General features: G+C 36.4%; 2 protein-coding genes across 2 annotated transcripts; both read left to right on the top strand.

Moving 5' to 3' along the window:
• Positions 1–6,633: 6,633 nt before the first annotated feature.
• Positions 6,634–7,856, top strand: hoxd13a (homeobox D13a). Its single transcript, XM_061233942.1, has 2 exons — positions 6,634–7,243; positions 7,597–7,856. The coding sequence occupies exons 1-2, from the start codon at positions 6,634–6,636 to the stop codon at positions 7,854–7,856; spliced, it is 870 nt and encodes a 289-aa protein (XP_061089926.1).
• Positions 7,857–12,073: 4,217 nt separating this feature from the next.
• LOC133123370 (homeobox protein Hox-D12a-like) lies at positions 12,074–14,912 on the top strand. The gene is made up of 2 exons (XM_061233803.1): positions 12,074–12,611; positions 12,908–14,912. The coding sequence occupies exons 1-2, from the start codon at positions 12,074–12,076 to the stop codon at positions 13,144–13,146; spliced, it is 777 nt and encodes a 258-aa protein (XP_061089787.1). The 3' UTR covers positions 13,147–14,912.
• The last annotated feature ends 1,480 nt before the right edge of the window (positions 14,913–16,392 follow it).

The following is a 16,392-nucleotide window of genomic DNA, read 5'->3' as shown; positions in this document are numbered from 1 at the left end:
GGAAACACGCCTAGAAAAGTAAACAACTTTATTAAGGTATACCTTTCGAGTCTTCGTAAAACGTTAAGAGACACCGTTATCAGGAAACACGGCCCATCTCAGTTGAATGCAGACTTAAATCCCGCCAGAAACCTGTCGTCTGAACTGAAGAGGGGGGGGGGGGGGGGGGGCTATAAGTGCCATGTCATCTTTGCCAGGGGTGTTTCCACAAAGTATTAAACCAGGGGTGCCAATAATTGTGAAACCTGTTTTTTGAGGATTCATTTTTTTAAATGTAAGACATTTCATTGATTCCATTGATATCAGTAATAATGCCCGCAACATCACATAAGCTTATGTCAATAGCTGTATTTATTTCTTTATTTTTTGTATTTTTTGTGCATATTTATCAAGGGTGGCAATAATTATGGAGCCCATTGTATACAACATAATCATTATCACTCTGTTTGTATTCGAACAAAGCAATCATGATTATTTTTCTGTATATGTAATCATCAATTTTGTTACATACTGTTGTGTACATATATGTTGTCTAATCCAAAGCAATGTATTTTTGTGCAATCTATTTATGAAGATGAGTACTTACAGAAGCAATCTGGGTTAAGTACCTTACCCCAACTGGGATTTAAACATGTGATCTCTCAGTTACAAGCACAATTCCTTAATCATTATATTGACTTTATGGGAGTTCTGCTTTTGTTAGAGATTACTCTGAGAGGGAACTATTCCAGTACTGATGGCAATGAAATGCAGACCTATAGAGAGAATAGAAAGGAACATTTCTCAACAATAACAACAGCAACAAACAAACAACAACAAACAATAACAATAGTTATTTGTATAGCACCACTTGTAAATAGAATGGAGCACAATAAATTCCACAGATCACAAGTAAAGAAAACTAATAAGGGAATAAAAGCACCGAGCACTTTATTAGGTATTTATTAGACATATTTTTTAGACTTCTACTGCTGTAGCCTATCCACTTCGAGTTTTGATACGTTGTCTGTTCAGAGATGCTCTTCTGCATACCACTGTTGTAATGTGTGGTTATTTGCGTTACTGTCATCTTCCTGTCAGCTTTGACTAGTCTGGCCATTCTTCTCTGATGTCTCTCATTAACAATGCAACTGAAGCTCCTGACCTGTATCTACATGATTGTAAGCATTTCACTGCTGCCACACAATTGGCTGATAAGATAATCGCATGAATAAGTACGTGTAATAAAGTAAAAATGTTCCTAATAAAGTGCTCGGTGAGTGTATATAATGTGTTGTCTTGGGCTATGTGTTCTGTAATTTGTGGCTTCATCTTGTTTTCTTTTTTTTTATTGATGGTACTCAGTTCTCTGGTAAATGGGAAATTCTAGCAATTGATCTTAATAATTAATTAACCTCACCTGGGGTCTGTTCCACAAAGCAGGCTTACTGAGTTAGCTGGATAACGGCATAAAGTAAAACCTACAGCAACTATTTTTACTTGAGTCCATGTTCATGATTTGGGTGGGGTCCAGGTTTTACTCAGTGCAGTTATCCGGCTAACTGAGTAATCCTGCTTTGTAGAATATGCCCTTGGTTATCTTTGGTTCAAACTAGTTGTTAATATTGAAACCTGGGATCTGCTGCTAAATTACACATTTCTGCTTGCATTAAACAGATCTATTTATATTCCTGAGGCATATTAGTATTCAAAAATATGATATAGGCGGCACGGATGGTGCAGTGGGTAGCACTGCCGCTTCACAGCAAGGAGGTCCTGGGTTCGAATCCCTGTCGGCCAGGGCCTCTCTGTGTGGAGTTTGCATGTTCTCCCCGTGTTTGCGAGGGTTTCCTCCGGGTACTCTGGTTTCCTCCCACAGTCCAAAGACCTGCAGGTTAGGCTGATTGGAGAGTCTATCGGTATGAGTGTGTGAGTGAATGGTGTGTGTGCCCTGCGATGGACTGGCAGGGTGTATTCTTACCTTTCGCCCAATGTATGCTGGGATAGGCTCCAGCCCCCCTGTGACCCTGTTCAGGATAAGCGGGTTAGGATAATGAGTGAATGAATGAAATATGATATAGTGTCCATTAATATTTCTTTCATGACAAATAATGTGTAATAATGTAAAATGTGCACAAAAAATTACTCTCCAGCTCTACTGTTATGTTGTCACATCACCAGAAGCAATATTATATTTGTGGATTATGCCACATATTTTATCTTAGTTTTTTAGATCTTAGATTGCTAACAAGCATTTTTTTATACTTAGTTTTCTTTTTCAGAACTCTTCACACAGCTAGCACAAAAGCACAAGGACCAAACTGTGAATTATTAATTTTTCATTTCTTTGAATGCATTCAATGGATACATTTTTCAAAAATCTTTTAATTCATTTCTCAGTCAGGCTCAACCAGCAAAAAAAATGTTACAGCCCAGTTTGAAATTTTCACTATTTAAAAACTGACATACTCAAGTTCAAAAGCTAATGCATAGGCTAAAATTATAGTGGATAGCAATTCGCTAAGCCACAAATACTATATTGAAATGCATTCAAAAACTTCATAATAGTTATTGAAACAAAGTTCAAATTGACTTGATGCAAATTGTGCTTCTAATTGTGAATTGGTTATTCAATAAAACAATCACACCTGATTCAGTTGTTGCCCAGTTTCATCTTTGGAATGATTTTGTTCAAGATGGGAGAGGGAGAGATGCAATTTTGTGGTGCCATTCAATATAGATATACCTGGCCTGGATATATCAGTTGATGATTTCCAGGGATGGATCAGGCATGCACAGCGGATCTTTCCCCAGTGTATAGCAAGGGAGGGCATATGGTGTTGATGAGAACATGTTGACAGCATTACTATACCTGTGACATCCAGTATTTGTTTTTCACTGTAAACTACATCCATTTTACTGTATTAGAGTACTGTAATTTTGCTTTCTCATTTGTAATGGCTGTATGCCAGTAAAACCTTTACTGCAGCATTCCTATGTCCCTGGTGCATGATTTCCTGTTGCATACACTGTGGTACATTCCATGCACTTAAGATGCACCATTTTGTGCCATTCTATGGGAAGTTTGAAAAAAACATTGCTACACTATGAATCAAAGAACAAAGTTTTACTTTAATTAATTGCAAAAACAAAAGCAAAACTAGCAAAACTAAATTAGTTACTGCCACTAGTTGTTAGTGTTTTTTCGTTTTTAGATTATTGTGCTATGATTGACAGAATTACAAATGTTTTAATAAATGCTTGTTAGAAACCACAGATATGTAGAAATATCCCCAGATAACATATACAGACAAGATAAGGTATTTATTTCTCTGTTCACAACTTAAATAAACTTTCTTTTAGGTGTACACACTGCACGGGTTGTAAAATTTGAACTGAATAAACGCATAAGTAAAGTTAAGTGATAATGCTTATGTGGTTGGAATTTCTTATCCACAAAACACTTACTATTGCAAACCAACCAAATATTTAACTCAATGTATAATGCAGGGTTGAACACAGTTGCAAATTAAATCTCTATTTACGTCCTATATGTACCCTTGGCAAAAAGTTGTGTCTTTGTCCTTGAGTTATAGTGCATTAAGGTTATGCATTTATATGTTTTATTGCATTCTGTGGTCTGTCCACAATACCGGCACACCAGGTTAGATGGAATGACAGAACAGCAGATTGTTTCTCAGGCAGATCATTTGGTTTAATTTCTGATTCACACAATTATTCTATATGTGCGCGTGTGTGTGCATGTATGTGTGTTAACCCACAAGTATTGCAATATTCAGTAACTTATGGATCTCGTTTCTCCCGAATATATACTGATAGAGCCATCTAGTGATATCTCTGCAGTATTACAAGAAGCAGGAGGAGGACTAAGGATTTTTTGAAGTGACAGGCCTCGCAAAAATGGTCGATGACGTTTCAGTGTTAAATGCACATTAAGTAGGCTCGTTGCATACTATCCTTGTTGTTGATTGGAGGGATGTGCTCTTTCAGTCCGGTAAAGCCTGTACGTCCTTGTGGCTTTCCATTGAGCAGTAGCTTACGGCATTCCTGTCTATTCCTGTTTACCTATATCAAATGGCTTGTTTTCCCACGGTACAGTTCGGCGCGCATTGTGAGAGTCCACTAACCTCGAAGCGCCCACATAAATGTAATGTATCATCAATTGCGTTCTGTGAAATATGTTGTATCTATTGAGTATGTTTAAGTTTAGGGGCACACTGAGTGGGTATGTAACAGAAGATGTACATATGAAACTGCAGACCTCTTGTTGTTTCACCGCTTGAATGTGTATACTCACTAAATATAAGCATGTGCTTTATATAACCAAGTGTGTAAATTTTCGGCGTGAAGGATTCTGGTAGTATGAAGTGTATTTTTCTCGTAACTCTGGATAATCCTTCAATGCTGTTTCCCTACAGCAGGGGTCTTTACTATGTTGCTGTCCATGCATCTGCGAAACAACGTGAACCTACAGGGTGTTTTTCTGGCCCAAAATATACATTTAAAACTAGCAATCATGTGTCAAAGTTTCGCAATATATTTCTAAAATAAAATCCGCATTTGATTATCTATTGGGGCTTATGTTATAGAAACAGTGAGAGGGGGAACGGCTTCTCTGTGTGTACCGATTGACAAGTCCAAGTTCACTCTGGAGAAGCTAGTAAACTTTTTGAGATAAATTATTTCGCCCCTATATAAGCTACCCATACCTATCGGTTATTGGTCCTGTATAGAATTTTCGGTAGTCTATTTTTACCTGCGCATATAGTTCCTTACTTTTACGCTTTGTAGGAGATCATGGCAAACATTCGGTGCAATCCTTTGCAATATGTGCTGAACAATAACACTTTAATCTTCAATGTAAAATTGCCCAATCATCTTATTAGTGTACGCTATATAAGCTAGGCCTATATAATAATAATAATAATAATAATAATAATAATAATAATAATAATAATAATAATAATAATAATAACCATTTCAATCTGTTGTTGTTACATGCTATTTAAAAGGTTTGATCAGTTGATTTTTTTCCTTTTATGTGATTTCAAGCGAATTCAATTATAAATACATAGAACTACAGTGTTGCTTTGAAGTTGGACATTGTGCGGGTGAAATTAATGCAGTAATACCAAAATAAAATAGACACATTTGGCAGTAGGCTATTATTGGAAGTATGGCTGCCGAATACCATTAATTATTTTAATAAATAAGTATTGAATATGTCTACGCTACTTGGCTGGGGGTTATGGGTGGCAATTTCTAGAACTCAGAACTTAACTATATTTGTGTACATTTTGGGGGTCTTTGAATTACGAATGATACTGAGGAATCATCTTATGTTGCTATATAATTAAAACATTGCACTTGCTCAAGTGAAAAAGAAAGATGTGGCAATGAGACGATACATTACTTTGTAGGATCCTTAATGTTTCTACCCTTTTACTGCGAAGCTTAAACATACATTATTTTAAATATGTTTCAGTTATTGTTATCCATATGTTTTAGCCATACATACTTTCTATAATTAAGATTATTACCTTTTTCCACATTTAATTTGTTGTATTCACATTTCATATTCGATAAACGTTAAACAGAGTACTATACTTTCCTGGCCCATTTCAGTGGCATTCTTAATTTACTTCTTATTTTAATTATTAATAGTCGCACGTGCGGGGCCAGAGTACAGTACAGGCCACATTATTTAAATACACGTGACCCAGAATGTCAGTGCGAAGATATTGCAATCTAGTCTATAGCCTATGTAGTGTGTGTGATGTGTGTATTTCCTCTTTGTCACAAATTTGTACATTCCCTGTATTTTGTATTTAGTAGCCTATATGCCGATATTTTCGACATGTTGGTGGGTGGGTAGTTAGGTGCAATATTACTGACGTATCGGACCGTAGAAGTTCGATCAATACCGGATATTGAATTTATGATCATATATTCAAAAAAAAGTCAGCCAATCAGCTCAGTGCATTCTTCTGCTAATTCGTGAAACCTACAGCATAACCCAAAGCGGTTCAATAAAAGACCGTGTATTTTTTACCATACAAATCACTTACCCAAATAAAATGCCGTTAAGAGGACATCAAATTGCCTATGAAACAATAACCGATGTTATTGTTCGTTTACGAAAGATTTTATGTCATTTCTGCTTGTCGGCATAGTTGAAGGAATCAAATAACTTTATAACAGATAACCTATTTCTCATCCTTAATTGTATAGTTTCTTTTTACTTTATTGTTGAAAATATGGGTTACTAAAACAGTTGATGATGTCATTGTTTGGAAAGGTGTCTAGATTCATTGTTGCTTTATGTTTTATTTTCGTCTTATTTTATTTTGTTAGTTTACTTCTGCGTAAGATAAGACCTCAAGTAGCCTATTAGCCATCAACATTCAGCCAATATATTTGCATGTCACGTGATCACCACCAACCAATTGCACACTTCACAGTCAGAGTTCTGTAATCAGTCAAGAAAAATATAAAAGGTTATCTGTCTTCATACATTGTTTGGTTTTATGTACTGTAATGCAATGTGGTAACTTTTATATCAGGGAAGACGGTAATATATCTTTGTGAAGTTTTGACGGTGGATAAATACCGAAAAGTATAAGTGAAGTGGTAATGGAGAACTTCGGAGGGGATATCGCCTCAGTGCAGAACCGGAGTTTCTATCCGTCTGCTTTTGGGGCTCAGTCAAGGCGCTCGGCATCGGGGTCAATGGTATACTCCATTACGGACAGATCGGCCTCTCTAAGTCCAGAGTCTATTAAATCGTACGCACCTATTCCTGGCTCCCCGGCCACTGCAAATCCTCCCATTGTTTTTGGCTGTCTTTTTGGAAACTCTTACTATGGTTGCAAAATCCCACATGGTGTCCCTTTGCAGCAGACCGCAAAGAAACAAACTACTCTCGCGTCTTTATGTGGAGAATCGGTGGAAAAGCGTATGGATATATCAGGCTTTGCAAGCACCAACATGCACTGCAACGAAATTCCAGGAAGTGCTACGGAGTTTGGTGTTTACCAAAGTTGTTCAGGGTCTTACTCCCAGATTCCTGGATATATCAATGTACCTGTCGTACCAAGAGCCGCTGCTAACTATCCAAGACACGAGGCTGTTTTACCCATTGACGGATACCAGCCGTGGAACTGGTCAAATAGTTGGAACAGTCAACTTAATTGCGCCAAAGAACAGACACCGAGCCCGCACTCTTGGAAATCTTCTCTCGCAGGTATGATATTTCTCCCTCGACATTCAATGTCCTTCTTTGCTTTTTCTTCATTTAAATCTATTTGTAAACGAGCCATTTAGCCTAACACAAATCACAAATGATAAATTATGACCAGCGGTTCTGGAATGTCCTCTCAATTTAGTTTTAGTATGTCTATGCACCATGCCGACTGCTGCTACTACTGGGCCCACTACTACTACTACTACTACTACTACTACTACTATTAATAATAATAATAATAATAATAATTATACGGGATCATTGCTAGTCTAGGTCACTATCCTGTACTGTCTTCTCTGCTTCTTTAAAGACATTTAATAAATATACAAAACTTTTTTTCTGCGAATGTTCAGGCGAGACAGGATTGAATGAGACGCATGTCCGTACTTTATACCGGCATGGAAGGAAGAAGAGAGTGCCGTACACCAAACCTCAACTGAAGGAACTTGAACAAGAGTACACCACGAACAAGTTAATTAACAAGGATAAACGGCGAAGGATAGCCTCTTCTACCAACCTGTCAGAGAGACAAGTCACGATTTGGTTTCAGAACCGTAGAGTCAAAGACAGGAAAATTACATCCAAATTGAAGGACGTTCACACTTATTCGTGAAAACGCCAGATTATACCATGTGAACAGTTCTTAAGTATTCAATCGGACAGTCGTTATATGCTTGGTGTGCGTTATTTATATTTATAGATATATATATATATATATATACTTTTTTTTCATATTCACATGTTAGTATTTTGTGGAACTTCTTTCTGCCGAGATACAGCTTCTCATTGTAATGTGTCTACATGCTTGTATGAGAAACATCTGTTGTCAAATTCGAAGTAATTTTGTTTCTAAAATGCATTTTGATTACATTTCAATTTATTTAATACAATACAATGTAGCCTATAAAGATAATCAATTATTAGGTCAGAAATACATGTGTTGTAATGGCAATGGCCCAGGTACAGAGAAATGTGTTAGAAAAATTAATGAAACTGACCTTAGTTCTTACTTTATACATGTAATGTAAATGTTGCATTAGATTTAAAATGATGTTCAAAAACGTGAGATCTCTGCATTAGGTATTATTTTAATGGATTATTTTTTATTCAGATTGTCCTCCGGATCCGACAGCTTGTAATGAAGCAAATAAGTTGGCGACAATGCTTTATATTGAATATTATTGAAATGTGTGTCTTATTAAAATAATAATTCAATAGCCTATTTGGCGTATGCCTGCGCAAATACTGAAAGTGTTAATAACAAAAAAAAAAAAAAAGTAAGCTTGTTTACCTGTTTTCCAGCAATCAGATATAGAATTTGTACAAAATGTATGCTGTAGCCTATAAATTAAACGGGTCCTCCTGGATACAACGATTAGTCTAGGTTTTTACCTTCAGCAACATGCAAGTTCTCCATGAGTTTTGTAATTCGTTGCTTGCAGTTCTGAATGTAAACATGTTTCCATGAGGTATTAATGAAAAAAGTATGCATAGATAGCTATGGGATTTATAGGCCTACGTATGTCTTAAGTGTTCATATGAGTGCATTACTCAAATTTAGCTTAATATTGAATTATATTGTAATAACGATCACCATTATTATGATTATTGTTCAAGTAGGCGTCATTTGAGTTTTAACATTGACCTTGACTAGAATTTACAGTCTTTGACCTTGACTGGAATGAAGCGCAAGAATAATATAAGAGTACAATACATAGGGCTATTTCGCCATCTACTGGATGAAATATGTAACTGCGTTAATGCTGCTTTTAAAGTCAGAAAATGTATAGGGTGAATTCAGTTAATTTGGGACATCAGGTAATTTAGGACACTAGTAATAGTAGTATTTAACACAACTAATAATTTTCACCGCAAAGACATATGAACTAAGTGATCATGTTCATAACATTTATAATGCGACCTTATTGATGACGGTCTCTCAGGAAGTAGGCAAGAAACAGGGACATAACATTTGGACCAGTTATTTGTTAAGATGATAAATGCCATGCATGATACACCATGTCTTATGTATGTAATAAAGTATGACGTATTAAGAAAATTAAGAAAAAATATTTATATTTTAATTGTTATAATTAAAGTTATAGTTAAATTGTTATAATTTTGAGACTGTCCCAAATTACCTTCACGTAATTTTGGACATTAAAATAGTACTTTGCACAAAAACAAATAACATAAAACAACTGAAATTTGAGTGCTTGTAGCTAAATAAATGTCACTCTAATCGTGTGCGTAATATGCTTTTTACCAGAGCCAGATTAATGCCAGTGGTGGAGTTTTGGCACAAGTCAGGCGGGCTCGCAATTTGAAATTCCCTATACCGTAAAATGTGACTTGCACTGATTATTTTAACATTATATATTCATGTTTTGATTTGTGATGCTCTACACAATTTACTAATTGTTTCGTAATTATTTTTTATGTCGTGTGTGCATGTGTGCGTGTGCGTGCGTGTGTGTGTGTGTGTGTGTGTGTGTGTGTGTGTGTGTGTGTGTTTTCTTAATAAAATTAACCCGTTGCAAGGAATGGAACAATTTAAGAATGATTTTGCCGAGTATGGGACTACTGCCTCTCATAGGCCATATCATATAAAGTATTTCATATTAAATGGTAAAGCAACAGTAGAAAAAATTTGAAAATGAATAATGATCCCTAAGTAAAGTGAAGTATCTTTGTGTCTATTTTATCACATTGTGAAATGTGGTGTCCCAAATGACCAAACCCTAAGGACAAAACTGAGTGATCACAAAATAGTTTGCTATACATTCACATGTTATAATATCACAATTTGGCCTATATATGAATAGCTAAGAACATTAAGATTGTAAAAATGTGTAGTGTTATGTATATGTGCAGTGTATCTTATTAAAACTGGTGGTGAGGGCCGACAGAAACTGAATTTACAAAAGGTGTCCCAAATGATATATGTATATAAAGGAAGAAGAAGAGGACACCTCATGTACACCACTGGCGCTCACTCACTAGTACTATATATAGTCATCTTTATAATTTTGTAAACGTTCCCAACTTTGACCATGCTTGTGTAATATTTTTCTTGTTCCATGATGCTCACATTTTAATTAGGCCTACAACTAGCACTGATTGCTTAAACAGCGACAGACAAAAAGTTAAATTAACATAAAAGCGTCCATCATAAGACTCGGCCTTGGAGTTGTTTTGAGTTTGACCTTGAACTGTACTGATTACCCACCCACAAACAAACGTATTCACAGTCTAGATGCCTGTCTGAATAATGCCCCAAATACTTATTTGCAACATTTTATCATTATTTTACACTCTCAAGAATTCTTTATAGGCTGGTAAAAATGAGTAAAACTGCCGTAGTTTTTTACGGAGGTTTTTTTTTTTTCATGTATTGCCAAAGCAGATGAAGGTAACAGAACAAACGTTGGAAACATGTTGAACACAATTCGATTTTGGTAGCCGACAAAGAAACGAAGAAAATATTCCCATCTGTCCAGGGAAAACATTGAAAGCAAAATATATATATATATGCCTCTTTTAAAGAAGTTTATATAAATTAGTTGATATTATGAGGCAGATAAACGAACAATTATTGCAAAATGGCATGCATAGGCCCTATTAGTAAGTATTAAAAAAAGTATTTTGGTTGCATTATTATATTATTTTATATATTATGAATAGTTAATATTTTGTGTAGACATACATATAAACAGGATTGCGTTGTGATTTATGAGATCTACATTTAATGTGTGTGTGAGTATTTCAAATAGTCGTTGTGTGCGTATGAACATTGGATTTGTCTTTACTTGACTATACACACACACACACACACACACACACACACACACACATGTATGTGTATGTATGTGGATATATAGTCATATGTGTGTGTGTGTGTGTGTGTGTGTGTGTGTAGGCTATGTATAGTCAAGCGAATACAAATCCAATGTTCACTGCATCTTTCTTTAATTTGCATTATCTTTCAAATATATAAAATACAGGTTTAATGACTAGGCTCATTAAATCATTAAAATATCATTAAAATGCTAACGAAATTCAAGTAGGCTACTAAGTCACCTGTATGTACGAATATTCTTTGGAGCTATTGTATGAACATTTTCACAGTGAAAAACAACTGGCAGCAACAATACTTGGATTTCTTGGAGCTGTGGTACATCGTCGTATAAGTATAGTCTTTATGTGCGCTGTTCAGGATAGGGACTTCAGCAACACTAGGCAAGACTCTGTTGTTTAAATACATTCTAATTATAATGTCATGTGTGTATTTCATGTAACCTATTTTTCCATTAAAGAAAGGCGTGGACTCCAGTCTGAAATTACTACTATTTATTTATTGGTATGGCAACTATACCAGTAGCAATAAGGGTCAATAAATAATGGGTAATGTCTATGCAAGCTCTCTACAGATTAGCCTACAGAAGATATGTTTAAACGTGATTTTTAAAATAAATTGTCTCAACATTTCCATTTTACTGGCATAACAAACTAAATATACCCTACAAACGGAAATTAACCACTTCGATGTGACTTTATTTCAATATCACCCTCAGTTATTCTTAGTCTTATATCTGCTTTTATTCGTGTGGCTTCAAATTGTGCCCTTTTCATTTCGATTCACGTATTTTGAGAAATACTCTTCGTCGGTTTACGTTACATCCAGGAACACTGTTATGTGTGAGGGCGGGGCTGACCAAAATGTTTGCATATCATGTGACCCAGTTTTAACAAATCACCAATTACCTTCCTTTTATTCTCGTGGTGTGGCTAAAAAGGACCGTACGAAGCGTTCGTGAAAGCTCCTTGGAAATGTGCGAGCGCAATCTTCTCAGTCCTGGCTATGTTGGTTCATTGTTGAATTTCCCCTCATCGGACTCTTTTTATTTCCCCAATTTACGGGGCAATGGAGCTCAGATCCCTGGGCTTCCCCCTGTTTCATACGGAAGGAGAGAAGTGTGCTCGCTCCCGTGGACTTCCCCAAGTTCGTGCGCATCTCCGCCACAGAGCCGCGCCTTCAGTGGTTACTCTCAGCCATTTCTGACCAATTCGGTGCCTCAAAGTACCAAGCCCAACAACCACAACAAGGGACCACTTGAGGAATCCAGTAAATGCTACTATCAGGATATTAACCTGAAACCAGAAGAGCCAGGTAGACCAGCGCCATCTTTCGCCGGCTCAACCAAATATGATTTTTCAAACTTGGATAGACAATCGCAAACCGTCCCATGTGCCGAACTGAATTCAGGTAGCCGAGCGGTTACCGAAGGTATCGAGCAGTCGGTGAGCACAAATGTCATAATGCAGCCATCTTCGAGTAACCCCTGTTCCAGAGCATCCCCGTCAGACGGTATGCAATCTCTTCCTCAACCTTTCCACGTGATTGTTAAGGGCTGTACTTTAAAGTTTGATGTGCTGTTGCATGAGACAGAAATTCCTAAGTATATAGACAGGCCTGACGCCATCTGATAAATTGATGTGTAGTTCCCTTTTGAATGTAACATATATTTTATCTTTATTTGACCTTCCAATAAAGGTCGTACTCAGGCCGAAGCTGTGTTTTCCAAAACGACTCGTCCAACGCAGTAATTGATATTAGTGCCTGAAATGGTATTGCTCTTAATTATCATCCATGTGCTTTTCCAGGTGTGCAGTGGGGCCCGACACACGTGAAGTCCAGGAAAAAACGAAAACCATACTCAAAGCCGCAGCTCGCTGAACTCGAGAATGAATTTCTCATGAATGAGTTCATTAACCGACAGAAGAGAAAGGAGCTCTCCGACAGATTAGACTTGAGCGATCAACAAGTGAAGATCTGGTTTCAGAACCGGCGGATGAAGAAGAAAAGACTCATGATGCGCGAGCACGTGTTCTCAATGTTCTGAATGGTTCCAGTGATATGACCTCCATCGTGCAGGAGGTTTCAGACTAGATAAGTACGGCCTTTTTAGAAATCAGCACAGTTCAGCCCAGTGTCACATTACAAATGGGATATTTTGGAATTACAAGTTCTTCAAAGGTTCTGGGGCGATCTTTTTAATAAACCATGGGCCTACTGCAGAAGTAGCCTACTACAAACGCTGCACTGAATGATAAGTGTGAAAATCTATGCGTCACTCATGACTCATTCTTTTTCTTTAAAGCCTAATTCAGGCTTTATTTCAAGTGAACTTGTCAAGTTACTGCTGAACACCATGATTTAAGCAATGGAAGTAAACCTGTAAGAACAAGTACTTTCTAAGTATGTAAATATAATAATAGGCCAAATAATAATAATATAATGATGATAATAATAACAGTTCAGCGCATTTAAAATAGTTTAAGAAAAGTTTTTGGAGGTAGCCTACTCTCTGCAGAGCTTTTCCAATATAACCAATGGTGGTGTATTAGTGTATGTGGTTGTAGAAGTGGTTATAGTGTAACATGAGCAGTTTTTCCCAGCCAGTTTTTGGCGTACTATTTAAGATAATAATTCATTCTCAAATGTCAATGTAACTATTCCGAAAAGCATGTCAATCTCGTCACTGAATATTCGCAGATTATTCCAAGTTCTTGTGACCTGTAACTGCGGTGGTGGAAGTTCCACGCTGTCCCCAACATAAGGGACCTCCACCCCCCGACCGACCCACTTCACCTAAAATGCACTTGCCTTTTTATCCCTGTATTTTTTGTGAATGTCTTCTCAATGCATCATAGAAGTAGGCCAACAGAAAAACAACGGATTTTCAACAGACTTAGGAATTATTCTGTTGAATATTATGGAATGTTATTGCAAATATTATATTTCTACTACTGCTGCGTAGTCGATTTCATATTATTTAAAAAATTCACAATTGTACTGTATGTTGTATTTAACGTCCTGCTTTGTATATGTTGAACATTGTGCTTGTTTATCCTATATATATTCACGAGCGAATATACTGGGCTGTCCTGCAGGACTCTGAAACCAAAGGTTAACTCTAGGATGTGAGTCCAAGCTCAAGTTCGTTAAAACGTTAGTTGAGAGGCAAGGTGAAAATAGGTGATGGGTGAAAATAATGAAGACGAAAATAATCTGTGCATGCCAAGTGTACACAATATCTATTGAAATAAATTTGTTATATGTGGGTTGGTAATGTATTTACTCAAATATATAAACGTCATATCATAACATTTGTTTGGGGTTATAGGCTGAAAAACCTTAATGTGTTCGCTTAATAGTAAATAGTAATTACAGTTATGCGAATAACGTTTAAGAAAATGCTAAGATTTTTTTTAATTGAATTTGTTCAGCTGAACGTTTGTGTGTGTGTTAGCTGTTTTAGCCTCAAAATACTGTACTGTAATAATGTATCGTTTATGGGATTTGGACAAGGCAACAAAAAAGATGACTTTGCATGAATTTAGTTTGTTTCTGACATAATATTAGGAAAATATGTGAACATGCATCAATGTTCAGATTGTTTTTTTTTTTTTTTTTTTTGTTTATGCGCCGAGCATTGAGAAAAGCTGTTATATCCTGTGGAAAGGATTGTATAAAGAATTGTATAAATAATGTTGTACCTAGTAGTAAATCAGCAGCAACACGTAAACGTTATGATAACGTTGTGCTAGAACAATATTTGTATTTTTCGCTCTCTCTCTCTCTCTCTCTCTCTCTCTCTCGCACACACACACACGCGCGCGCGCGCGCGCGCGCGCGCGCGCGCACTTTAACTTTAAAGTGAAAGCAATCGCTCGGCAATCTGTTTGTCAAATGCTGATTGAACCTAAGCCATATAAAAGACTTGCACGTCTTACTGCTTGTGTTTCTTCTACGTAATATTATAATAAGTATCTTAGATTGGCCTTCCAGGCGTTCAAACATGCTCGATGTAAAATATTTTAAAATATATGTCAAATAAAACTATATTTGGGAAATGGGTGATGTATACTGTCATCCTGGCCTTGACAGAAATGTAGCGTATCGCAAAACTAGAATATTCACATCCACTTCAAATTCAAACATCTCTCACCCTCCCTCCCCCCCCCCTCTCTCTCTCTCTCACACACACACACACACACACACACACACACACACATAATGTAAATGCATATGAGTCTGCATCTATTCTTCTGGTGAGCATGAGTAATCCGTTAAAACTAATGAAACTGGACTAATTTATTATATAATGCAGCATTATTGACTGAATAATATTTTCCTAAATAAAATGTTATATAATGCACTGGATTTAACTTGTAAAAACGAGATAGTTGTAAGCAGCACCGTAATTAACTGTCATTTACCTGTATCAGAAGCTGCACACTAAACAAACAAACACAGATTATCATGCTCGCATCGTAAAAAATAATAGTTTTCAATTTTTTCAGGGTCAACTCAATCAAATGTTAAAAGACAATCTGTACATTTCCAGAAAGAGCAGAATATCCTACATTATCATGCATATCACAACGTGTTTTTAATACTTTATTGATAACAACAATAGTAAAGGTAGCAGAGTAGTAGCTAATGGAGGGAGCTCCATTGTTTCTGGCGGATTTTATATTCGTATCAGAGAAAAGGGGTAGCTATTTTAACGTAAAACTGTTAGCAGCATGTCTTGCGTTGCAGATCTACAGCAAATCTGGATATTGTTTGTTTATTCATAGCCGTTGATAATGTCGGCTGTTTTAGGACGTTGTTTAATGTTGAATGGGGGATGACTGTTTCTCTATCCATTGCGCCTCCTTTATGAGATGTCTGCCAGTGAATGTCTGTAAGTGTTTGCCTGATACGGGGCGCCATAACAAAGTTAAGGTCAAGTTAATGGTGGCTTATCCATCGGAAAAATACAATACACTACGCCCAGATTTTACCGAACCAACATTGCTTAAATTTAGATAACGCTTCAGAATTTCCTTTTTGTGTGAAAATGTTAAGGCTTTAATAAATAAATAAATAAATAAATACGAATTCCCCATTTGCTTTGAATGGTGCATAAACTAGGCCTAGCCTGTGCATTGTGTTGATATTCGGCTAGATGGTACCTAATTCATAAAAATAATACATCAAATGGAAATAATTATTTGAATTAATATGAAAGGGAAATTTCTATCCGAGTTCAATGCATTGAGTGAGTGGTACCCATTTATTTTTTTCCTGAATATGTGGA

Source organism: Conger conger, chromosome 3 (genome assembly GCF_963514075.1).
Source record: "Conger conger chromosome 3, fConCon1.1, whole genome shotgun sequence".
NCBI classification, from domain to species: Eukaryota; Metazoa; Chordata; class Actinopteri; order Anguilliformes; family Congridae; genus Conger; species Conger conger.
Note: the sequence above shows the minus strand (reverse complement) of the source record. Positions and strands in the feature narration are given on the sequence as shown.